The following is a 27,341-nucleotide window of genomic DNA, read 5'->3' as shown; positions in this document are numbered from 1 at the left end:
GACTTACGTGCGTCCCGGGGCTTTATGCGCGCTGGCGGCCTATGCAAAATAGGCGCGCAAGGGCCTTTTAAAATCCGCCCCATAGGAGATAATTTTCAAAGAAGTTACACCTGTTAAATGTAACATTATCCTATCAATTATCAAAAGCCCATTTAACTGTATTAAGTGCATTTAATGTGGATAAAACCCATTGACAATTCAATAGCGTATATTGTAGCAATTTTCAAAAGCCCACTTACACGGGTAAAGTGCATTTCAACATGTAAAACCCAGTTTTAAGTGTGCAAATGCTTTTGAAAATCAGGCCCATAGTGTGTTCCAGATATGTTCATGCTAATGATCGCTGTCCCCTATAACTCTCGTTCTCTCAACATGGTGCCCGCACACATCTGCACTCGCTGTAGTGCTCGCCTGCCTCGCTGCTCACATAAGCAGGCAGAGGACAACTTGTTACAAGGAGGGCTGGACTCTTCCCAAGGTGCAAAGCTGTTTCATTCCAGGCTAGAGGTCAGGAGCATGATCTTCTCAGGAAAACACTTTTATCTGATGAGACTTGTGTACACAGTGTGCACTTTCCATGTACACAATGGATTCCACTTAGAAGAACCAGTAGAAAAAAAAGCAGCTCATAAAAATACATTCTCTGATTATTAACTTGCTCCCTCTTACATTAATTCAATACATTCTGCAAATTGCTCCTACTGGTCCCGGCAGGTGAGCTCCGCTGCCCTGAATAGTCATTGCCCAAACATAACACAGAGATACCTCGGCTTGGGCTTTCGGATCGCCAGCTTTGGCCCTCTCCAGCAGCTCCTCAAACATGGCTTCTGGCTCCCCCTTCAAGGTTTCTGTAAAACAAGCAGAGCAGAACTGCCACTTTAGCAACAGTACTTGAGACACTTCAGAAGTGCAGGACTCTAGCCAAAGTGCGGGCATCTACTCTATATACAAACACCTCTAAAAAAAAAGACTACTTACAAAGAGCCAACCGGGACCTTCAGCAACAATAACATCACCCCTCAGCAAATTCCAACATCTCACCCGGCCCACACTGCAGCCAAAGAATCTGCAGTGGAGATACACAAGGCCGACCTTTGCAACCCTGCTAGATTGAGGCAGCACGCAGCACTACCAGCTGCAAAAAACTCTATTTTACTTCTTTTTACGCTGCAGATTTGTTTAGATGGATTTCTTATGCTGATTTGCCCAGACTTGGAGTCACTATTTATATACAGGCCGAGCACACTGTTTAGCCCCATTTGACCACGCGTTTTACACGTGCTATTATTATCCATTATAATGTAAGGGGTAATAGCGTGTGTAAAACACACGGCCAACCCCCCTCCCCCGAAACTAATAGCGTTCATCACATGTAAATGCATGTTGATGAGCCTATTAGTTATACCCGCGGGATACTGAAAGTAAAATGTGCGGCCAAGCCGCACATTTTACTCTCAGAAATTAACGCCTGCCCAAAGGCAGGCGTTAATCAGGGACAACACCCGGAAAGGTGTACAGAAAATCAGAAAAAAATGCTTTTCTGTTCACCCTCTGACTTAATATCATGGCGATATTAAGTCCCAAAAATAAAAAATAAAATCTGCCCGCGGCCCTGAAAACGGACGCTCAATTTTGCCAGCGTCCGTTTTCTGAACCCGTGGCTGTCAGCGGGTTCAACAACTGACGCCGATAAAATTAAGCATCTGTTGTCAAACCCACTGACAGCCGCCGCTTCCACCAATAAGGAGGCGCTAGGGATGCACTAGTGTTCCTAGTGCCTCCTTATTAGCGCCGCCACTAATTTAAATACAGAATTGCACGCCCAGAAGAGGTGCCTGGGCGCGCGCCGGCTCTCCCGCGGAGTTTATTGAATCAGGCTGATAGAAACCATGCCCTTGGCAGACTAATATTCTGCTTGTTCACATGGCAAGAAAGATTCTTGTGCCCTTAGTTAGCCCTCCTGTTTACAGAAAAATACCTTTTATATTTTTTTTTATAGTTTGTATTTTATTAAACATTTTTGCAACCAAATACAAGTTCGTCATCTATGACTTAACATATATAATGCCATAACAGTAATGTTTTAAAAATATAGCAGCAAACAGGTATACATGTTAGAACAAATATCTTTTACAGAAAGCGTCAGTATCACTGGGAAATTGCATAATCTGCCCCTTGGAACATATTCTGAATACTTCTTAAAAAAAAAAAAAAAATCAGAAAGTACAGAATCATTTAAACTCGAACTCTTTCCTGGCAGCACAGATTTAAACTGGATGCCACTGCCCCGAGAGGGACAGCTCAGACGTTCCCCTTATTCTCTCTATTCCTTCCCATTCTGCAGATCTTGCACTCTGCTGCACGCAAGCCGAATCTGCATTCTGAAGGATTTAATTTCTCTACAGCTTCCAACAAAAGGCACAACTATAAATGTCAGTTTAGCAGCCAGATCCTCTCACGTGGTCTAAATCGGCTGCCAAAAGTCTCTCCCCAATAAAGGCAACGAGACAGGCTGCTTGCTGTGAGAAGCAGCTTGGGAACCTGAAGAAAAAAAAAATAAATGCTCACCCACCACACTTTTATGCTCAGTCTAGCCACTCGAAAGGCTGCCCACCTGCACCTCTCTTTTCTTCTTCTCCTACAGAAGGAGGAACTATTTAAGGGTGGCAATGTGTCAATCCAAATGCAACAGAAACTGTAAAGGGTGTTACAGGAGTTTGTGGTGAATCCCTCTCCAATGATACGGCCGCCGACAGGCCCCTTCCGGCCACACAGAAGTGACTGAGCAGGAGCTGCATTCCACCGACACTAAAATAACAGCGGCAGTGCCAGCCACATGGCATCCCCTACCCCCCACCTCACCCACTTCTTCTAACAGCCCTGGGTAGGATTTTTACTAGTCCACATGGCTTCGCTGCATGAACAAATGATCTTAAACACACAACTTTCACACACTGTATGCATAATATATACATGTGTGTCTGTCTAGTAGGTGAACTACTTGATATACCATATTTTTCACTCCATAAGACGCACTTTTTCCCCCCAAAAGTGGGGGGGGAAATGTATGTGCATCTTATGGAGCGAATAAGACCTGCCAAAAGTCCCTGGTGGTCCAGGAGCGGTCTCCTGCACTTGGGCCATCGGCTGCCAGTAATCAAAATGGCGCCGACGGCCCTTTGCCCTTACTATGTCACAGGGGTTGGGATGGGGTTTCCCCACAGAAAGAGAACGATAAAAGTTTTCTGATCTGGGGAGTAGACCGAAATGGCCCTCCCCAGACCAAAAATGAAATGGGGACAAAAAAAAATGTTATGCACTCCCCTAATTTGCTCCATAAGATGCACAGAAGCCCGGGAACAGAGCCGGTTTAGCAAACCATTTTTTTTAAATTTTCCCCCTCTAAATCTTAGGTGCATCTTATGGAGCGAGAAATACGGTAGTTAATCTCATTTTCTCAGGCATCCCTTACTGCCAAGTGGTTATAAACAAACATTTTACTGTAACCAGAGAGCAATACAACCAAATACATATGTGCTCATAAATTATTGGAAATTATTTTTATTAAAAAGCTTGGAAAAAACCATTTTCTACCACTATATTCCAGTGGCAATAGGTATAGTTGAAGATTTGATAATGGGAAGATAAATTCTGTATGCTGGGGGAAACTAAAACTGTGCTGCCAGAAAGACAGACAATGTACATGATTTCCTTTATCAATTTGTATCTTGCTTTTCCAGCACATTTCCCAAACCAGGTAACATAAAATTAACACAAAATTAAATATTAAAACTACAATAAAGCATACCAGATATGATGCAATATTACAATAAAAAAGCCATAAGTACAGGCCAAGACAATTATGCTATAAAATGTCACAAAACAGTAGACTAAAACATTTACTAGTCATTAAAAAAAATGTACTAAAACAGCAATCTTCTAAAAACAGGGAGGATAACTTTCAAATAGCTGTGCACGTGCCCATATACACACGTGTATGTGCAAGCAGAAATCTACTCCTGTATTTTATAACCTGCTCGCGTGATAAAATACGTGCAAATGGATCCAGCAACCTGTGCTTATATATATATATATATATATATATATATATATATATATATATATATATAAAAAAGAAAACACGTGCACACATATTGGCACTTCTCTGGATAAGTTCCTATTCATCCGGCTAAGTAGCGGCTTTGCCACAACTTATCTGGCTAAGTCTGAAAAGTGCTACTTATCTGGATAAGTAATAGCAGAGCCGCTACTTAGCAGGATGTAGAAATTTATCCAGACAAATGGCGCCCAACTACTATACCCATGTATTTTTTACTTCTAACTTTAAAAATAATCACATGGAGATTTTACCCGTGTAATTTACACACCTTTTACCCCATAAGTTGGGTTTTATGCATTTTAAGTCAGGAGATTTTCTAACATGCATGCAGCAATAAAATTACCAGTGCTACCAATTAGTCTACCAGTTTGCCCAGTCCATCTGCAGGTCATTGAGACCCTCCTGGCTTTTCACCCAGACCCCTCGCATCCAGTTAGTATTTCACTTTTAAGACGTTTATGATCACTTATTCCAGATACTGAGCAGGTGCAAATATACCAAACAAGCTGTCAAACCTGTGCGTGTACATTGCTTATAAAATAACAAGCCGCTAAGTCCATCAAAACGGCCTACATTAACATTTTTTTTTTTTGTTCGTTTTCGGACACGGCACTCTTCCCTTCGCTCATTCACCTCGGCCATTCATCCTCCTCCCCCTCGGTCACTCACTCCCCTTCCTCCACTCACCAATTTTTCCTGCAATCCCGTTCAAACAGGCGAGATTCCATCGGTCAGACTGGCACATCAGTCAGAGCCGCTCTTCTCCACAACTTCTTACCCTTCCCACTTACTGAAACACGTCCTTCCATCCCCTCTCATCTTCCCTTTCCTTCCCCTCTCACCTCACCTCATCCACAACCCCTTCCCTCTCCCTCAGCCCTCCTCCACTCCCTCTTGTTCTCTTCTCCACAACTTTACCCTTCCCACTTACTAAAAATCCTCTTCCCTTTTCCTTCCCTTCCATCTCACCTTCCCTTCTCCTCTCACCTCATCACAACCCCTTCCCTCTCCCAGCCCTCCTCCATTCTTTATCTTCTCCAGAATGTCTTACCCTTTCCACTTGTTTAGTCATATCCTCTTCCCTTTTCTTTCCATCCCCTCATCTTCCCTTTCCTTTCCCTCTCACCTCATCCACAACCCCTTCCCTCTCCCTCAGCCCTCCTCTACTCCCTCTTGTTCTCTTCTGCACAACTTTACCCTTCCCACTTACTAAAATCCTCTTCCCTTTTCCTTCCCTTCCACCTCTCCTTCCCTTTTCTTTCCTTCCCCTCACCTCATCCACAACCCCTTCCCTCTCCCAGCCCTCCTCCACTCCCTTTCTCTTCTCCAAAACTTTACCCTTCCCACTTGTTCAGTCATATCCTCCTCCCTTTTCCTTTCATCCCCTCTCATCTTCCCTTTCCTTCCCCTCTCACTTCATCCACAACCCCTTCCCTCTGCCTCAGCTCTCCTCCATTCCCTCTTTTTTTCTCTTCTACAGGGCCGGCTGTACCTTGCTGAACGTGGGATATGCAGAGGGGGAGGGGTTCCGCTACGGGGACCTGCCTCTCTCCGTACCTCCCTCCCAGTGTACTGTGGCGTCCCAAATGGGCGAGATTTGCTCGGCTCCGGCCGTCCCTACTCCCTCCCCCCTTCCCCGGCGGCGGAGGAATGGGCTGAGCCGTTTCTCGGAGCGGCAGCCTGTCTGCCCTTTTCTCCATCCCTCTGTGACACCCAGCACGTCGCGCAGAGCTCTCTGGTCCGCATATGCACGGTACAGCTGCTCTCTACTGCGCATTTGCGGGCCATCGGTCAGAGCCCATTTATATTGTAGACAACTTACATATGTAAAGGCTGGCCCCACCTGGGAATGCCCCTGGACTGCCACCCCCCCCCCCCCCCCCCCCCCCCCATTTTTTTTTTAATCTTCACAGACGTAAAGTTACTCGCGCACCCTTTCGTGCATATGGTTGGAGGTTTCTAAGAAGAAGAAAATGCCATACTGGGTCAGACCAAGGCTCCATCAAGCCCAGCATCCTGTTTCCAACAGTGGCCAATCCAGGCCATAAGAACCTGGCAAGTACCCAAAAACTAAGTCTATTCCATGTAACCATTGCTAATGGCAGTGGCTATTCTTTAAGTGAACTTAATAGCAGGTAATGGATTTCTCCTCCAAGAACTTATCCAATCCTTTTTTAAACACAGCTACAATAACTGCACTAACCACATCCTCTGGCAACAAATTCCAGAGTTTAATTGTGCGTTGAGTAAAAAAGAACTTTCTCCGATTAGTTTTAAATGTGCCACATGCTAACTTCATGGAGTGTCCCCTAGTCTTTCTACTATCCGAAAGAGTAAATAACCGATTCACATCTACCCATTCTAGACCTCTCATGATTTTAAACACCTCTATCATATCCCCCCTCAGTCGTCTCTTCTCCAAGCTGAAAAGTCCTAACCTCTTTAGTCTTTCCTCATAGGGGAGTTGTTCCATTCCCCTTATTTTGGTAGCCCTTCTCTGTACCTTCTCCATCGCAATTATATCTTTTTTGAGATGCGGCGACCAGAATTGTACACAGTATTCAAGGTGCGGTCTCACCATGGAGCGATACAGAGCATATTAGTCCTAGGACAGTCACGTGGAGGTGGTGCACAGCCTGTTGTGCTCGCCACGAAGGAAACACACACACAGACACACCCATACAGCAGAGGGCAACCGGAAAAAAAAAAAAGAGCCCTCCGCTATAGAAACAAGCTGACTAGTACTCATATGGTGGTCTCCACTTGCTAGAGTAGGTGGCTACGCGATGCCAAAAGGCAAATCACAGGGGTTGTGATGACTCCTTCCCTGCCGGTGCTCCCCAACACCTTATAGTGCTAGACTGACAAGGAGGCTGAGACCATGATGCGACGATGGCAGAACCCTGACTTGATTGAGATCTGCACAGACAGGAATAATGCCGCCGGCCATTGTTCAAGGTGCTCCAAGTAGATGCCTGGCCGTCCCCGACCGTGCATGCTGCTCTCCACTGTCACAGTAACTCACAGTGGATTGAACCGTAACAGTGTGAAGACAGTGTTACCATTACCACTGGTGCACTGGGTATGGCATGGTGGTGGGTGGCGTTCTATGATGTCGCCCCCTCCAGTACCTAATAATGCTCCAAGAGGCTGGGCACAGCCCTTGAAACTGCGTCGGGAATGACTCACCTTTGCTTCCTTCATGGAACGACAGCAGCGAAAACCATGGCGACCAACAATACCCATGATGCCCTGCAGCCATGTCCCATGGCATCCAACCATATCCATTGGTGCCTATAGTGGTGATGGTGCCCATAGGGCCCACAGCGCTATCGCACTCACCAATGAAGGATCACATCAAGAGCACTGAATGACGCGGTACCCAGGGCTTCGACGGCCATCAACCAAATCTGGATCAGTTCAACGGTATATAGTGCCATCCTCGGGACCACAGACGTCTGCAGACATTGACTGCCCAGCCATACCGTTAGAGGCACCAGTGCCCGAAAGCATCGATGGACTGGTGGTACAAAGGATGCGAGGGTCTCCTGCAGGCAGAGGCCCTGGAGCCCCAACACGGCTCATCAATGCCCAAAGGAACAGAGGACTGCCAGTACCACCGATTATTCCCCTCGGCTCAACTATTCATCCGAGGGCATCGATGCTGCGAACACAATGGCGTCTCTTGCCAGTGGCTATGGTTGATAATAGCCTCACTAGTGCACAAACCCAGGCAGGGCCTCCAATGACCCATTCCCAATGGCTAAGGGCCCCTGAGATCATCGGCATCCATGATATCCAATAGTCATAACCCATGATAGGACAGCACGGTGCTCCCTCAGTGCCCCATCGGGACACTGCAAGAATCCTCAAAGGCAGTGGACCACTGTGTCCAGATGCCTCGGCATACCAGGGTGCCTTGAGTAGATGGCAACCCCAGTGCTTGATCCATCCAAGTCTGAAAACCCCAATGCCCGAGGGCTTCAGTGGCACTCAAGGGCTCTCAAGATCCCCGGCGGAAGATGCCTTGAGGATGACCAGGGCGCTTAAGGATGATCCCAGGGCCTCATTGGTGGTGCTCGATATAGTCGAGAGCGTCAATGAAAGGCATTGGTGGCAAACACGCCCAATGGTCTCTATGACAGCCCCGAACCCCGATTGCATTGAATGTGCTAAAGCAGGGGTTGGGAACCCATGGCTCGCGAGCCAGATATGGCTCTTTTGAGGGCTGCATTTGGCTCGCAGACAAGTGTCGCCACACTTCCCAGTCCCTCGCTGACCCAGCTGCTCCCCGGTCCTCCTCTGCCCGGGCTTAAAATGCTGTCAGCGAGGCAAGATGGCCGCCAAGTGAGCCCGGAGTGAACACCGTGACGAGAGGCTCTTACCTTTACATTTTTCTTCCTCGGAGAAATGCCCCATACTAAAAGGAAGGGGAGATTAAGAGAGACGAGAGAAGACTCGCCCTCTATAGATCCCCGACAGCCTCGAATCGAAGGGTTCTTTGCGGGAGCCGTTACATCTTCACCGGGACGCTTGGTCGCTGGGAGTGCAGTGCAGGAGCGAGCACAGCCTCCCCTGACCCCTGACACCACTCTAAGCCCCGGAGAGCCGAAGAAGCCAGCCCACCCGGGTAACATCGCGATACCTCCTGGTACCCCGGAAGAAGTGGGGAGTCCTTCGGCGTTTGATCTGACCGGAGGAGACCCTGCAGAGCGGGAGGCAAGCCCCTGCGAGGTCCGAAGTCTGGAAGGAGCAGTGTCTCTGGGCCCAGAAAAGGTTTTAACAGCTTCAACCCCGGAATTCTCGTTGGGGGCCAGAAAGAAGGAGAAGCCAATGACAACTGATGGCAAAGGAAGGTTGGTGAGCGCTGAGGAGGAAACGGGAGATGGTCTCTTGAAGGCCCTAGCTGCGGGTTTTACCATAACTACCCCAGAAACTATAACATTACAAGGGATATGGGCAATATTGAAATCAATAGAACTGTCTATTAAAAATTTGTCGGCTGTATCTTTAGAAACTAGGAATCAAACTATGGTGAATAATAACCTTATTTCTAATTTTGGGGAAAAGGTTGAAGAAATGGATAAAAAAGTTTCAAAGGTTGAAAATGTGCAGCAAAAATTATTTATATCAGATAATATTACCAACAAACGGTTAGAAAATATCGAAAATGCTCTTAGAGCCCATAATTTAAGGGTTCTGAATTTTCCTGTTGTTGCCTTGTTTTCTCCGATGGACTTATTTCGTAATTACATGAAACAAATTCTCAAAATACCAGATGCGGCTTTGCCAGTGATTACTAAGGCTTACTACTTACAACAAAGGACACAAACTGAAGCAATGGAAGGAGCTGGGTCTCAAACACCCAGGATAAATATTTCTGAAATATTAGAAACATCTATGGACACAGAGATTACTCAAAGGAAAACACTATTAATTTCATTTGCTTTTTTGACCGATCGTAATTATGTGATGAGACAATTTTTCAGAAATAGACAAAGTAAAGTATATGGTTATCCGATTTGGATTTATCCTGACGTAGTTAAAACAACTCAAACCAGACGTAAAGAATTTTTAAACATGCGTTCTTCTGTACTTCAGTTAGGTGCAAATTTCACCCTAAAATATCCATGTAAATGCCTGCACAACTTAGGGCTTTCATAGAAGCCAGAACCCAAGAGGTATCCCCTCAAGTATCGGCTCATTAGAAAAATTGTAAAAGGCACCACTTGGTTGTTAATTCACTTAAAATTTTTAATTTTGCCTTAAATATGCGCTCATAGTTTCGCCTCCACATATTCTTATAATTTATGATGTTTGTAAAATATATGAGATGAGGGTTACTCAATTATTATTATCTTTTCTTGTTATAGTGTATGGATAATGACAAACATCAATTTTTCTGTACAAGGTTATTCTTGGGTGTAATTTAAAAAATTTGAAAATAAAGAATTAAAAAAAAAAAATGCTGTCAGCCCGGGCGGAACGCGGCAGAACAGCTGGAGTCGGCGGCACCGGCATGGTCTCTTCTTCCCACCCCCCTGCGGCCCGGAAGAGGAAGTGGTGAGCATCCGGTGCATGTGCGGGAAGCAGAGACCACGCTAGTGTGGTCTCTTCTTCCCGCCCCCCCCCCCCCCCCCGCGGCCCGGAAGAGGAAGTGGAGAGCATCGGGTGCGTGCGCGGCAAGAAGAGGCCACGCTAGTGTGATCTGCGTCGGTCCGACGGAAAGAAGACTGCAGCGCGGCTCGGAGGAAAATGAAGAGCTTCAACTGCGGCCGATGGGACTCCTCCTCCGCGAGGGCTGAAAATGAAGGTTAGGGTTGGAAGGAGGCTGCTGCTGCCGCGAGTTCCGGGGTGGGGGTCGGGGAGAGAGAGTGAATGAGCGAGCAAGCACGTGTGTTTGAGATCCTGTGTGTGTGTGAGTGAGAGATTGCATGTATGTGAATGATTGAGAGCCTGTATATGTGAAAGAGAGTATGTCTGTGATTGAGAGCCTGCCTGTGAGAGAGAGAGCATGAATGTAAGTTTACCATTGGGAACCTGTATGTGTAAGTTTGTGATTGAAAACCTGTTTGTGTGAAAGAGTATGTGTGTATGATTGAGATCCTTAGTGTGTGAGAGAAATCATGTGTATGTATGATTAAGAGCCTGTGTGTATAAGTAAGAGAGAGATCATGTGTGTCTGTGTGTGATTGAGAGCTGATTTAGGTGAGGGAGCATGTGAGTATGTGATTGAGAGCCTGTGTGTAAATGAGAGAAAGAGGACATGTTTGTAAGCATGTGAATGAGAGTCTGTGTGTGAGAGAAAAAGACAGCATGTATTTATGTGATTGAAAGCCTGTGTGTGTGTTTAAGCGTGAAAAGATAGACAGCATGTGTGTAAATGTGTAATTAAGAGCCTATATAAGTGAAAAAGCATGTGTATATGTGAGTACTGAGAGCATGTGTATATAGGTGTGTCATTGAGAGCCAGTGTGAGAGAGAGCGCTGGTATGTGACTGAGAGAGGAGAAGGTTCCAAGCAAACCACCCCGCCTCCTGCTAATTCAGAACAATCTCAGGACACCTGGATATCAAACGTTCCCAGGTATGCAGAGCAAAAAAATTTTTGTATCCTTATTTTTCATTACTGGGTCTTTGTGTCTGCTATTTTGAAATATTTTGTTGGTATCTGGAAATGTTTTATATGAGTTTTTAATTATTGGATATTCCACTCATCAGCTGTTTCGAAATATGTTCTTTTTGTTAGTACAGTTTTACTGCTGCTGATTTTATATTTCTTGATTTGTTTTATAAGGATGGGTGATGTTTCTTTTTTCCTTTGTTACACTGCATACAGAGACACTGGCTTGTTGCAGTTTCCAATTCAGTTTTTTCTGCATGCTTCTTGTTATGCGTTTTGGTCTCTTTATTTATTTATTTATTTATAACTTTTATATACCGGAGTTCAATCAACAGAGTTAATTACCACTTCGGTTTACATTACAACCAGCAAAAAATAACAGAAACAAAGTCTTGTTTTACAATGAACAGGGTAGAAGTAACCTGGAATAACTCATTAAACAGGGTAGAAATTTATTTATTCTATGTTAGGTGAGGGTCAGCACGTGATTCAGGTGAGGTTTTCTGCTGGCGTGTGGTTTCTGTGTAGGACTCTATAGCAGCTTGACTTGGTCCGTTTTCCTAATAGGAGATGTATTGGTGTCTTAAGGCCTGGTGTAATATTTTCAGAGACTTATTGTACATTAAAAGTGTGATCTTACATAAAATGCACACATTTACTTGTATTTAGTTTTAAACATATTGTATGGCTCTCATGGAATTACATTTTAAAATATGTGGCGTTCATGGCTCTCTCAGCCAAAAAGGTTCCTGACCCCTGCGCTAAAGGTATCAGGGCAACTCTGCATCATGATGGCATTGAGGGTGGCCATACATGCACCTCGATGGAATCAAGGACGTTTGTGATACCGATGACACCGTGGCATCAATGGCATCGGGGATGCCAAGGTCTCAAGGGAATTGATGGCAGAGGGCATCAAGATCAGCCCCAACGGCATCGAGGGGAACCATGGTGCTTGATGGCAGGCCTGGTTCCTGACGCTAGAGGTTGGAGCTGCTACTCTGCCACAGAGGCCCAAGGGTTCAATGACTCCAGTGTATCGAGACTCCACGTCCACTGATGTATACGGCACAGAAGGCCCTTACTGTATCAAGGGTGGTCACGCACCTCAATGACATTGAGGGCGCCCATCACCTTGACAGCGTCAAGGGTGACCATGGTGCTGAATGGCAACCCTGGTCCCCAATGCGATCCTGATATCGATGCATTAGATCAATGATGTGCTGGTCACAGATGTGCACGGGCAACCATTACTGGGCATAGTACTGAAGGTGTGGCAGCAATCTGCTTGCCCAGGTTCTTGCTCATCCTCTCTCCCAGGGACACTGCACTGCCATCACCGGCAAACAGGAGGGGAGGCTACGTCATCTAGGGCTCCTGCCCATGGAAACTAGTTCCTTCAAGTGTGGGGAGAATGAGCTCTTCCCTTCCCCCTGCCACAGGAACTGTATGGTCCGATTTCTTCACTGTCTGATCTCCATTGATGCCGATCAATCGGTGAAATGACATGGAACTCCTGTCCGGGTAGACAAGTCCCGAGGCTCAGCAGCCTACACTGATCATCCATGGACTGCACTCAGTCAGTACTGCCAGCACCGGACAAAAGGTACAAAAAACAGAAAGCAAGGAGAGGACACAGATACTAAACTGCAGACAAGGTATGTATGTATTCATTTATTTTAAAAGGGAAGAAATAGACTCTGCCAGACTGCACAATGACTAAGGCCCATCATGTGGCCGGCAGAGGAAAAAAGAAAAAAGGGAAAAGGAATAAAACTACCAAAAGGTAAAGGAAAGAAAACAGCTGCAGCTCTAGATAAATCACTTACAAAGACTGTGAGATAGAGAGCAAAGCTGAATACCGTGAGCACATGGCTTCCACAACCACAAGGCTCAGCAGAAAAAAAAAAGAAGGAGTTTGAGGGACTCTGCCTAGGGGGCAGGGTGATGAATACAGCCGCACATGCTCAGTAGGGCATGTTTGAACATTCTAGATTCTTTGAGGTCAAAGTTCTGTGCCGGGCTCCATCTGATGATGTCACCCATGTGTGAGGTCTACCATCCTGCTTGTCCTTGGAGAATACTTTGTACTTCATGTGCCATTTTCAACAAGGTTACTTGGATGTATTTTTGAAAATTTGCATAAAGTAAAAAAAAAAAAAATGCCACAGGATATAAAAAATTTAGTCTATACAGATAAAATATTCTATTTCCAATATATATTTACTTTACTATTTCTGGATCAAAACTTTCTTTTTACTACCACCTTAACTTGCCATCAGGGCTGACTTTTAGGGGGCTGTGACCTATGTGGTCAGGGCCGGCTCTAGGCTAACCAGCACCCTGTGTGAAAACTGAAATTGGCAACCCCCCAGTGCAGTGAGAACTGGTTCCCTTGCACTACCATCCACAGCCTCTTCAGAGATCTCTCCTATCCCCAACCCCCCAAGCTTCCCCTAACCCTTCTTCTCTCCTAGTGACAAATTTAGATTTGGTTTTTGCCACTCCTAAGCACTGCTGGTGCCATCTCATTGCCCCATCTCTACAGGGTGGAACAGAATTCAAAAATAAACCTTGCAACTTGAGTTCAATAAACATACCCTGTGTTCACAGAAACTACTCCAACATTGGCAAAGAGCAGAACTAAGAGGTTCTTCCTTCAACTCACCATTCAAACAAAATATTTAAATGTTGACTTCACCTCAGTAACAGCAATACAGACTCCCTCCACTACTGAGCACTTGAAAGCAATACAGCAAATCTGCCACAACAGAACAGCACTAACTCTCAAGACTCAAACAGCAACAATCCTATCTATGAAAATGTTATCTAGAACACGAGACTTATACAGAAGATACACGCTAGCAGAATATCTGACCTAGATCACACACAGAGCCACATGTAAGCAAAAACTGAACAGGAAACCCCAAGAAACCAAGCTCTGCATACAGTGTAACCCTGGAGAAATAGAAACAGAAATGCATTTCCTCAGGTACTGTGCAAAAATACAAAGAAATCAGAGACGCACATTCCTATAGGTGATATACTCCCTTCACTAAACTGATTTTTTATTTATGTTTTACCTTTTTGGGGACTTTTATTTTTTCTAATCTCTTTTTTTTCTGCTTTTCTGTTGTTGGTCTATTAACTCCCTTTTCAAGTTTCCTGTTCATTTTCCATTTCTTCTGCCTCATCCTTCCTGACATCTCTCTGACTGATTCTTCCTTATATTCTCATTTTTTTCTCCATTTCTCTCTCTCTCTGCCTTACTAAAAAATCATAGCTGGATTTCATCCTTCCTTTTCCCCCTCCAGTTCTACCTATTCTGGCCCTACACCTCCCCAATTCCCCCCTCCACTATCCCCACTCTCCCTTGTTGGGTTGCTCCCTTCACCATCTCTATCTGGCTCCCTTGTCTTTTTCTTCAACAGGTGCCTCCTTTCTTGCTCTCTGAAACCCCCTCCCCTCCTCACCTTCCAACCTCTCTTACTTTTCATCACATGTAACTGCATAGGCTGTACCCCGCAAAAGTCAGCCCTGTGTGTGGTCATTATCCAGCTATGATTTTATAGTGAGGCAGAGGGATGTGGTAAGTTGAGGGACGAGAGTAGATTTCAGAGAGCAAGGAGGCAGTTGTTGAGGTAAAGGAGAAGGGACCCTGAAATCCAGACAAGTCGTAGGTTTTCAGTCATAGCTTACTTGTATCTTTACACACTTGATCCTCTCATGCAGTCTTTCAGCAGCCAGTTGTCACAGCTGCAACCCTAGATCCCACCCAGAGCCTAATCCAACTAATGCAAGTGGGTCTCTCGATCAGGCCCGCAGCATCAGCATCTCCCCTCCTAGTTCAGGACCTGTGCAGCTTCCCCAGTCCTGACCAGGTACAAGGAACAGGCTCAGAAATCTAACATTGGTCATCTGCTGCCACTGGGCTGGAAAGCCAACTGCAATTATTGGTGGGGCTGGATCTTTCTTCAGCTTCTCATTTTATTTTACCTAAACAAATGAACACAGACTCTACAGCTGAGTACACAATGATTCTCCAATGCAACAGCACTAAAGAATCTTCCACATGCTAAGCTACAAAGACCAAAACAAAACAGCAGCTCCTGCTCAGTATGAACTCTAAATTTATGGATCATGGCTAATAGCAACATCATCATCCCAAGAGAGGAAGCAGGAGTCATGTCAAAATCAGGAGGGCTGGATCTTGTGGCTTTGGCACTGGATGATGATTCGGACATCCCAGGGCCACAAGTTCCAGACCCTTTGTGATATCCTGGGCAAGTCAGTTTCTCTCTCTATTTGCCCATTGGACTTAACTGAAAATAAAAGGGTTTAATTCCCCCTGTGGAGATTTGGGCCTCTGTTCAGGAAAGAGCAGGCAAATTTTAGGTTACTGCAAAAGACAAAAGAGGCAAAACTATCACAAATGTGAATAAAGCAATAAATAAAAAAAAAAAAGCAAGACAAAATACACAAACAAATATGGAGAGACAATAAATAAGATCCAGGAAAATTTATCATCAATAATGATTGGTGCGTTCTGTTTTTTGGTGGTCTTTGTATAGTTTTTTTTTATGCAATTATACATATTACAACTTACAAACTTGTTACAAGAAAAAGAAACTATGAGAGATTAGAGTTATAGAAAGGAAAATGAAACCAAATTAATAAAAAACAAACCCTCAAGCCTTTTTCAAGACCACATACTAGGAGGGAAGCTTGAGACTCACATACAAGAAAATTAATGCAAGCAATAAGAGCAAATATCCTTACCAAATTCAATATTACAGTTAGTTCTCCATGCTTCCAGAGGAAAGACCAAAAGGTCTCAAAATTAGCCAACCAGAGGAAGACCAACGAGGCTCTACTCCTGAGAAAAGGAGATCATTTAGAAGAAACAATAAACGTATATCTAGTACCCTGAAGAAAAAAAGTCCACCCATTTACTGGACCCTTGTCTTCGATAGAAGAAATTGCTTCCCCCTTCTTCTGGCTTTCCTTTGAAACACTGGGGAAGATCTGCACATGGCAATTTATGAACAGGACATGCTTCACCTTGAAAAACATCTTCGATAGCCAATCCCTATCAGGATGCAAGGCACACGGAATCATTTTGTAGATGATACTGCCTGATCTCCCAGAAACCTCCAGGATAAAGGAGACCCGAGCAGGGTGGCCCTGTCCCTCCATCTCATGCTTTTATGGATTGCATTATAACTGTCCTGGAACATATTTTATTGTTTTATCCATATTTATCTATACATTTTGGGTTACTACAAACATCTGCTGACATTCGGATGCTATTTGGGGTGTTTTAGAAGAGGCAAAAAAAAATAAAAATAAAAGTTAGCTGGGTCAACAAGAGAAAAGGTATTTGGAGTATTCAGGTTGCGGAGCTAATGTGTATTCTCCATTACCAGCTTCTGCTTCACCGCCAGTCAGTCCCAAAAAAAAAAAAAAAAAGATTATTCCCCCTTCTACTTATGCTGGTTTTGTTCATCGCAGCGAAGCCTCTACCCCAAAGAGATTTATTCCTGCTCACAAAATCAAGTTTGTGCACAAAAATGGCAAACATGATGCAAAGTGGACTATGCACAATTTTTTAGCTTCACAATCAGTAAAATTACATCATAGGTTTTAGGCTTGCAAAATTGTATTTAAATTAATAGTTAATGAGTTGATGTGATGCAAATCAGTTCATTAACTATTAGCGTATAGTAAAATTACACATAAAGGCTTTGTTTCATCAAGGCCTTTTCCCCAGACACAGAAAAGGAAAAAAGCCTTTAGTGAATCAGGCTCAAAATGTATTTTGCAAAGCTGATTTTGCATAAACTTAACTGTATCTCAGTGAGATGTAGTTTAAAGTTTTTGTGAAATTTCATGTACAGAAAAGCACTACATGCTATTTTTCTAATCGCCTTATTTGCATAGCCTTATTTGCATAGCCCAATAGAAAAAAACAAACAGAGCATATGTTAAATTGCTAGTAATGCATGCAATTTTTTGCCCATTAATACATCACCCTCCTACTTTGAAAATGGCATTTTTTGACTTGTTTGTGTATAAAACTGTCAAATATCAAATTTCATCCAATTCCATTGGCTGGTTTCTCTGCTGATACTAAGTCGCAGACAGACGCACAGATATGGCTTGCCTATAAAGCATTCTTTTTTTTTCCCTTTCGTAAAGAACACCTAAATCCTAAGTACAAGACTGCCTTTTTTCAGCAGCAGGAACAAATCAAGAGACCTAGGAGACCTCAAAAGCTAATGTACAATAGCATAATAAACTGCTTGGGGATGTAATCCAGTTTATCTTGGAACCAACACAGCTCCAACCATTTGAATCCGTTATCAACCTGAACAGGTCAAATTTTCTGTCTAGCTGGCAAGCATAGAGATATGGACTTTCGGAAGGCCACAGCCACTGATCTCTGCAGGGCCAATCAAATTCTGTGGACATGAAAATAAAAAACCTATTTAAAAAGTTTAGCTCTTGCGGCTGCTGTAAAACGAAGAGATTGTGATTTCACAAAGTGCACATCACCAAGCAAGCCACCGTGGGCAACCCACAGCACAGAGCAGTGTCATTTTCTGAAGGCACCCAAGGCTTCTTAACCACTTTATTCACAGGCATTTCTCTTCTACCCAACAGATAAGCGCAAGTTTGCTTACCGTAAACGGTGTTTTCTGTAGATAGCAGATGAATTAACCATGCTGTATGGGTACGTCCTCCGTGTCACTAGGTGGCGGAGCTCTCAAAGTCTAGTAAAATCTTTTAGCTAGGAGCTCCCTCCCTCCTGTATCCTGACAGGATACAGGCTCCTCAGTCAGTATCAAAGCAAGGTAAGCATGCTAGAACTGCCCGGGGAGGCGGGCGGGTCAGCATGGCTAATTCATCTGCTATCTATGGAAAACACCGTTTACGGTAAGTAAATTTGCTCTTTTCACGTAGATAAGCAGCTGAATTAGCCATGCTGTATGGGAGTCCCCAGCTGATGTATTGAGCAGCTTTCATGTGTCATTGAAAAATTTTTTTTTAATTTTAATTTAAATTTTTTTTTTGCTCAATACTATAATAGTGGCGAACAGTTCCTATGAAGGCTGTATTTGTTTGGATCTTTGCACTTCTGTAGGATAGTCCGTCGCAAAAGGTTCATCCACCGACTGTGTGTGTAAAAACTGGTGGGATGTGAAAGTGTGTAGCAATAACTATACCGCTGCTTCACAGATGTCCATAAGAGGCACTTGAATGAGAGAGAGGCAATCGAGGTCGCCGTTGTATGCACGAGGCGTGCCTAGGGTCGCAGATAGCCTGTGCGACTTACTATTATAGGTAAAAAATCGATATAATTAGATATCCTTGTGGAGAAGGTGTTGAGGACACTGGACGCCCATGGTCATCTGCACTGACAAAAGAAAGAGCTGTGAGGGTCGACTGGGTGAGAGAGTGCATCCTTTGTAGTATGCCAGCGTACGTTTACAATCAAAGGTATGTAACCTTTGTCTCATTACCATGTGCAAGAAGTCTTGGGTGGAACGTGGACAAAAGGACAGCCTGGTTAATGTAGAAAAACAGGACATTATCGTTAGTGGAAATTTCAGGCAAGTGCGGAAGATCATCTTGCCGAGGCGAAACGGAAGAGAAAGAGGGTAGTGAAGCAATGCTTGCAACTCACTTGGTGGCCTTACAGAAGTCAAAGCGACTAGGAAAAAACACTTTTCATGATAGGTATCGAAGGTGACCCAGTGTTCAGAGGTGCAAAGGATGAAAGGCATTATCTGTTCGAGAATCATAAAAATGTTCCACAGTATCTGTGAGGTTTTGTTTTTTTTAAAGGGAAATGTAGATGCAGTATGCCCTACGTGAATCTGGATACCAAGGAAACATGAAAGGAAAATTAGTTTCTTACCTGATAATTTTCGTTCCTGTAGTACCACGGATTAGTCCAGACACATGGGTTTTGCCTCCGCACCAGCAGATGGAGACAGAGCAAGATTTGATGGGCTCTGCCACATATAGCAGGGTGCCACCCACAGCCTCTCAGTCTTACGTAATGTCAAAGCAGAGTGAAACTAAGAACCAAACTACCTAACTATATTTCACCCAAAACACGGCCAAGTCCAAACCCCCAACTGGAATAGAACTCTCAGAACCAAAGGAATGAACGACAAGATCTATGTAAATAAAACAACAAGCGGACTCTCCTTTACCTCAAATACACACATGTACGGGCGGGTCCTTGGACTGATCAGTGGTACTACAGGAACGAAAGTTATCAGGTAAGAAACTAATTTTCCTTTCCCTGTACGTACCTGGATCAGTCCAGACACCTGGGATGTACCAGAGCCAACTTACCTAGGGTGGGAACTAGAGAGTCCCACAAGGAGAACTCCCTCACGAAAACCACCAGAAGTCGAGGCTTGGACATCCAGACGGTAATGCCTTGCAAACTTATGCAACGACTTCCAAGTAGCCACCCTGCAAATTTCCTGAGGCGACACCTGAGAGGATTCCACACACAAAGCGGCCTGAGAACGCGTAGAATGAGCCCGCAGGCCCAGGGGAACAGGTTTCCCACGCAGTACGTATGCAGACCCAATGGCCTCCTTGAGCCAGCGAGCTATCGTAGTTTTGAGGCCGTACCTCCTCTCTTCGGGCCACTGTACAACACAAAGAGATGATCGGATATCCGGAAGGGATTCGTGACCTCAAGATATCGGAGCAGGACCCTGCGGACATCCAATTTCCGTAAATCCCGTGCTACGGGATCAGCCCGCTCCCCTTCTGGAAAAGAAGAAAGCTCCACCGATTGATTTAAGTGGAAAGAAGACACCACCTTTGGCAGAAATGAGGGAACTGTTCTCAACGAGACCCCCGAATCAGAGATCCGCAAAAACGGCTCCCTACACGATTCCGGTGGCCAATTCAGACACCCGCCGAGCCGAAGTTATGGCGACTAGGAACACCACTTTCAGCGTAATATCCTTCAGAGTTGCCCGCTTGATAGGCTCAAAAGGCGGCAAGCATAACACCGAAAGTACCCAATTAAGATTCCAAGATGGACAAGGATGCCGAAACGGATGTAATGCCAAAGACACTCCGTGAACCTTACCTCCGAGGCAACCTAAAGCCGCCACCTGAACCTGAAGGGTACTACAAGAGAGACTTTTAGAGAGACCTGCCTGTAAGAAAGCTAGAATATCGGAAACCGAAGCTCTCGTGGGATCCACTACACGATCTCCACACCAGTCCTCAAACACCGTCCAGACCCAAACGTAAGCTAAGGACGTAGACTGCTTCCTGAATCTCAGTAATGTGGTCACCACCGCATCCGAATATCCTTTATTCTTCAAGTGTTGCCTCTCAAAAGCCATGCCGTGAGACAGAAGTGATCCGCGTCCTCCAAACAGACGGGACCTTAATGAAGAAGAGCCGCGGACTCCCGAAATCGAAGGGGCGACTCGACTGCCAAATTGAGGAGATCCGCAAACCATGGATGCTGCGGCCACTCCGGCGCCACCAAAATCACAACCGGATGAAGTTCTATGCACCGAAGTACCTTGCCTATCAGGGGCCAAGGAGGGAACATATACAGCAATACGTTTGTGGGCCAGGGAAGCACTAGTGCATCGACCCCTTCGGCCCCTCTCTCTCTCCGCCGGCTGTAGAACCGTGGAGCCTTCACATTCTGGAAGGTGGCCATCAGGTCCATGTGTGGCTTGCCCCACCGCTCACAGATGAGTTGAAACGCCTCCTCGGCTAGTTCCCATTCCCCGGGATCTAGATGATGCCGACTGAGGAAATCTGCCTGAACATTGTCTACTCCAGCGATTTGAGACGCCGCAATGTTGCTGAGATTCCGTTCCGCCCAGCTCATCAATTGCTGCGCCTCCGCCGCAACGAGCCGACTCCTGGTCCCTCCCTGACGATTGATGTATGCTACGGTAGTTGCATTGTCGGACAAGACTGACTGCCTTTCCCCGAAGAATCGGAAGAAAAGATTGGAGAGCCAGAGCTACCGCCCTGGTCTCCAAGAGATTGATGGACCACTGAGATTGTGCCCTGGACCACTGTCCCTGCACCGACCGTCCCAGACTGACCGCTCCCCAGCCGGAGAGACTGGCGTCCGTGGTGACTACCGTCCAGTCGGGCATGACCAAGGACACTCCACACGTCAGATGATCCGATACCAGCCACCAGTGGAGACTGGCTCTCGCCCGATCCGTGAGCGGAAGCGGTAGATGGAATTGCTCCGACACAGGCCTCCAGATGGACAGTAATGCGGATTGCAAAGGACGTAGATGAGCGAACGCCCAGGGAACCAAAGCTAGCATGGACGCCATGGAACCCAAGACCTTCAGATAATCCCGCACCTGAGGCATCTGTAGGGACAAGAGGTGCCTCACCTGACCTTGCAGCTTGACCACTCGTTCCTTGGTGAGAAATACCTTGCCCTGTCTCGTGTCGAACAGCGCTCCCAGAAACTTCTTCTCTCACTCACGGACTTCCTCCTCTCCGACATAGATAAAGCTCACGCTTACCTATTAATCCTCCTCGACCTTTCGGCTGCCTTCGATACAGTCAACCACCACCTCCTTATAAAACAACTGGCAAACATAGGAGTGAAAGGCACAGCACTGACCTGGTTCAAAACTTTCTTGGACAACAGAGGATACAAGGTCAAAATTCATAATAAAGAATCACATTACTTTCCTTCCTCTCAAGGGGTACCGCAGGGCTCCTCCCTTTCAGCCACACTCTTTAATGTTTACCTTCTCCCTCTCTGCCTACTGCTAACGAAACTAAACCTGAAACACTTCCTTTTTGCAGACGATGTCCAGATCGTGATCCCGGTAAAAGAATCCATTTCAAAAACATTAGAATTCTGGAATAGCTGCCTAACAGAAATCAACCACCTCCTCAACAGTCTAAACCTAATTCTCAATGCCTCGAAAACAGAATTTCTGCTTATCTCCCCGGAAAACAACAATACCCATTCAAAGCCACCAGCTCTCCTTCAAACCTCTCATGTAAGAGACCTAGGAGCCATTATGGATAACTGTCTCAACTTAAAATCATTCATCAACCAAACCACCAAAGATTGCTTTCACAAATTACATATCCTAAAAAGAATAAAACCTTTATTCCACTCACAGGACTTCAGAACAATTCTTCAAGCAATAATCTTCTCCAAGCTAGATTACTGTAACTCGCTACTGCTGGGTCTCCCAGCTTCCCATACCAAACCTCTACAAATGGTGCAGAACACAGCGGCCAGAATCCTAACGAACTCTAGGAGAATGGACCACATCACCCCAATCCTCAAGGACCTTCACTGGTTACCAATCCACTACAGAATCATCTACAAATCCATCACCACCATCTACAAAGTCATTCATCAACAAGCCCGGATCAACTTACAAATTCCCTTCAAAAAACACACTTCCGCCAGACCCATCAGGGAATCTTACAAAGAATCTCTTCAGGTGCCTCACGCAAAAACCATTCATCATAAGTCTCTCAGTGACAGAGCGTTCTCAACCGCAGGTTCACCTTTATGGAACTCCATTCCAGCGGATCTGAAAAAAGAACCCTGCCTACCAACATTTAGGAAAAGGCTGAAAACTTGGCTTTTTAAAAAAGCCTTTCCAATCCCCGACTGAGACCTACACCCGACATCTCAATCACATTATCAAAAATGGATTTAAATAACAAACTATGTCATTCGCTGTCATCACCTTTACATTGTTATCATTGTCATCTACGATACAAACCACAATTTATCGGATTCAATCTTGTTACCTTGTAAATAATTTGCTGTCAGTTAAATTCCCCTCTTCTCACCTCCAGCTCCCAGTTTATTTCCCTGTTTTATTGTAACTGTCACTCTCCTTACAATGCTCTTGTTCCAGTTGTTTAAATTCTCTCTTACCTTGCACACTTTGTTAAATGTAAACCGGTTTGATGTGATTCATGTCATGAAAGCCGGTATAGTAAAAATAATAAATAAAATAAAAATAAACTCCAGGGACTGAGTCGGCGTCAAACGACTCTTGGCAAGGTTGACCACCCATCTGAGAGATCGCAAGAGCTGAAGGACTCTGGTGACTGCTGTCTGACACTGCAGCTCGGACTTCGCCCGAATCAACCAATCATCCAAGTAGGGGTGCACCAGGAAACCCTCTCTCTGAAGCTGTGCTGCCACCACCACCATCACCTTGGTGAATGTGCGAGGAGCTGTGGAGAGGCCAAAAGGTAGAGCTCGGAACTGATAGTGCTTGCCCAGAATGCAGAACCTGAGGAACCTCTGGTAAAACGGTTGGATGCCAATATGGAGATATGCTTCCGTGAGATCCAGAGAGGCCAGAAACTCGCCTGGTCGAACCGAGGCGACTACCGACCGAATCGTCTCAATTTTGAAGCGCGGAATCCGAAGGCACCGGTTGACACTCTTCAAGTCCAATATTGGTCTGAATGTCCCTTCCTTTTTGGGGGCTATGAAGTAAATGGAGTATCGGCCCTGGCGCTGTTGTTCGGGAGGAACCGAAATTATCGCCCCCAAGTCCTGCAGACGTTGCAGCGTTCCCTGTACCGCCACTCGCTTCTCCCGGTAATCGCAGGGCGAGACGAGGAACTTGTCTGCGGGAGTCTGTACAAAATCTAAAGCGTAACCTTGACTTATCACGGTGAGGACCCACTGGTCCAACGTTATTTTGGTCCATTCCTCGAAGAACAGTCCCAATCTGGCTCCCACGTTCAGTACCGGTAGAGGAACGTGCCGAGAGGAATGGACCGGATGAATTTCATTGCGAACTATTAGCCCCCGTCCCCGCTGGAGGACCACTTTGTTTCCTGAATCTTCTGCCACGAAAGGACTGAGTCCAAGACGGCTGACGGGACGAGCTGGGACGGTAAGATGACCCCGAAGACCGCACTGGACGAGATTTCCTGTTTCCCCGAAACCGAGACCTATTGGAAAACAAACCCTGCGGCCGAGGCCTGTCCTCCGGAAGTTTATAAGCCTTGTTCTCTCCAAGGGATTGCATCATATTGTCCAACTCTTTGCCAAACAGTAACTTCCCTTTGAACGGAAGTGAACCGAGGTGGGCCTTGGAAGAACCATCCGCCGCCCAATTGCGAAGCCAAAGGAGATGGCGCGTGGAGACCATGGATCTGGCTGATGTGTGTAAAAGGTCATACAGCGCGTCTGCGCTGTAAGCGATCACCGCCTCCAAGCGACCCGCTTGCGCTGCTTCTTCTTCTGAGAGGCCGGCATTGGCCTGGAGTTGCTGAGCCCAGCGAAGGCCCGTCCGTAGGGCAAAATTACTACATATCGCCGCCCAGAGCCGAAACTTCAAAGAACTTCTTCAGCTGAAGCTCCAGCTTCCTATCCTGCAAGTCCTTAAGGGCTGTGGCCCCTGTCACTGGAATCGTGGACCTCTTTGTCACGGCCGACACCGCTGCATCCACCTTAGGAAGGTGGAGGAGCTCCAAAGCATCCTCCAGAAGAGGAAATAGCTTGTCCATGGCCTTGCTAACTTTTAGGCCCAGATCCGGAGTGTCCCACTCCTGGAAGAGAAGATCCGTCACCAAGAAGTGGAACGGAAAGGCCACCGTAGGCCCCCTGAGGCCCAACAAAACCGGATCCATTTTAGCTCCCGGACGGGACTCCACCGGCGGGCCGTCTATGCCGAGCTCCTGAAGAATGGCCGGAATAAGCGGTGCCAATTCATCTTTCTTGAAAAGACGTACCACCTTCGGGTCGTCCCCTTCCACCGCTGGAGATCCCTTGCTGGTACCTGGTTGAGCCGGTACCTCCACATCCCCTTCATCGGCCCCCCCCAGGGGCCTCCCCTGGAGATCCGTCTCATCCTGAGACGTGGACTCCGTGTCCGTTTCTCTAGGGGCGGACTGCAACCGTCGCTTATCCTTAGGTGGATCCAAGTCCCTCGGGGACCTATCCCTTCTCCGGCACTTCTGGGTCTTCGGTTGCAGCTCCAGACCCCCCAGAGACAGCTTCTTCCCTGCCTTCTTAGCTTTAAATACTTTGTGAATTAGTAGCACAAAGTCCGAAGAAAAAGAGGACTCTGGGAACGGCTCCTCACTCGCGGCCACACTGGGACGGGCACACGACGGCGGCGCCAAACTCGGCCCCCCCGACCGGAATCAGACGGCCCCTCTCCGCCCGGTACACAGGCCGAGCATAGCCCGTCACGCGAGAGACGCGTGCGCGGCATGAAGACCCCCGCGGCATCCTCTCCCCTTCCGCCGGCTAAAAATGTACAGCGAACAAACAGGAACCGCGAAAGAGGCAGCAGAGAGTCGGCGCGCACAAGTAAAACTTTTTTTTTCCCCTACTTGCTGGCCGCTGTCCCTGGTACTGGACTCCTGCTCCAGTGGGGGGTGAGTGAACCGGGCTCCCCGGTGTCACCCCCAACGCTGCTAACCAGGAAAGGCCGGGTCCTCGACCCTTAGCAGCAGCCTCGACCAGGGGGGGATGGTCCCCTCAGAACCTTCCACCCCCCTGGGAGGCTCTCTCGACGAGGGACTGTCTTCTGCTCATCTTTTTTTTTTTTTTTTTTACAAGAACTAACCAATACAAGACTAAGATCCTGTTAAAATTAAACTAACTATCAAAAACCTCCCACTAGGGATCCCAGAGGCTGTGGCTCTACACCTGTACCATCTGCTGGAGACAGAGTAAGACAGAGGCTGTGGGTGGCACCCTGCTATATGTGGCAGAGCCCGTCAAATCTTGCTCTGTCTCCATCTGCTGGTGCGGAGGCAAAACCCAGGTGTCTGGACTGATCCGGGTACATACAAGGAAATAGGCTTTTCATCTAGAGGAAGATGATAAGCTGTTAAGGTGCTTACAGGAACTTGGGCGAGGAGTCGCAATGTTCCTACTGTAATGTAGATGGAGGTAGGACAGAAGTCAGCTAGGTGGTCAAATCAAGAGGCTTACACCCGTTGATGCATATCCGGAACCGGAGCGGGATAACTGTCCTGGTAATTGAATGTGATGAAGAGTTTCCCTGAGGATAGGAGAAAACGAAGATAAGCTAGTTCATCAATCTCCATGCCATAAGGTATAGGGAGGAGAGGAGAGGATGCTCCCTTGTGTTAGGGAAGAAGCTGTGTCCTGGCATGTCGACATCCTGGCCTGAGCAGTGCCACTTTAAATCGGTTGTGAATGGGCTGGTGTGCCCAAGCTGGTGGCGAGGCCATGGGTCATCGGTATTGATGTTCCGGCCGAAACATGATAATCTGGTGCGCCGGCGCTCACATCGATGCAGTGGCTCGCTGGTGGCCGCGTTGGTGCGCGGTGCCCGCGATGCATCAGCGTGCCGGCAGCCACATCGATGAGTCGGCGCTCGCTCTGGCACCCAGGTCAAGTCCTCTGCGCTCGCATCGACACCTCGGTGCTCCGGCGCCCGTATCAACATCTCGGCTCTCCGGCGCCCGCGCTATGGCACCCCTGCTGACGCTTTGGCGCTCCGGCGTCCACATCGATGCTACAGCGCTCCTGCACCAGCGGGGGCGCTCGCACCGTCGTGGCAGCCACTGTATCCATCAGTCGGTAGAACTACCGCTGTGGCACTGGCGTCGGTAATTTGGCGCCATTAATTCTGTAGGGCCGTCTTGTAGTCGGATCAAGTCGCCACTACTCAGCCCACAATTGCAATCGCACCCCTCCCCTAGTCTCCACTTGGTACCAGCTCAGGTATACACTGGGGGGTCCGAGGAGATCAGTCGAGGTAGGAAGTTCTGGGAGGGGGTGCCCCAAGATGTTAAGGAAGATCTCGTAAGAGCAGGCTGCTGATGAAAACGAAAATTTCTTTTTTTTTTTTGTGAATGCAGATGAATATGGATGGTTTTGATTCCTTCCTCTTCTCTCTCTTTTTTTTTTACAGATGAAGAGAGAAGTAGAGAGCTCTGCGCACTCTGTTGCATGGAAAAAAAATCAGACTGAGGAGCCAGAGGTAATCCTGTCAGGATACAGGAGGGAGGGAGCTCCTAGCTAAAAGATGTTACTAGACTTTGAGAGCTCCGCCACCTAGTGGCATGGAGGACGTACCCATACAGC

General features: G+C 46.5%; 1 protein-coding gene across 5 annotated transcripts in view; it reads right to left on the bottom strand.

The window, feature by feature from the left end:
- The window catches only part of WFS1 (wolframin ER transmembrane glycoprotein), an 83,462-nt gene that overhangs the window by 51,596 nt on the left and 4,525 nt on the right, over positions 1 to 27,341 (bottom strand). For 3 of the 5 annotated variants that reach the window (XM_029591404.1, XM_029591414.1, XM_029591422.1), the window contains exon 3: positions 766 to 848. In XM_029591404.1, the coding sequence (XP_029447264.1) occupies positions 766 to 848 (83 nt within the window). Of the gene's footprint in view, positions 1 to 765; positions 849 to 2,572; positions 2,744 to 27,341 lie in introns of those variants that run through there. The other 2 variants (XM_029591443.1, XM_029591433.1) reach the window with 2 other exon arrangements.

This window comes from Rhinatrema bivittatum, chromosome 1 (genome assembly GCF_901001135.1).
Source record: "Rhinatrema bivittatum chromosome 1, aRhiBiv1.1, whole genome shotgun sequence".
Classification (NCBI taxonomy): Eukaryota; Metazoa; Chordata; class Amphibia; order Gymnophiona; family Rhinatrematidae; genus Rhinatrema; species Rhinatrema bivittatum.
This window is presented reverse-complemented; position numbering and strand designations above follow the sequence as displayed.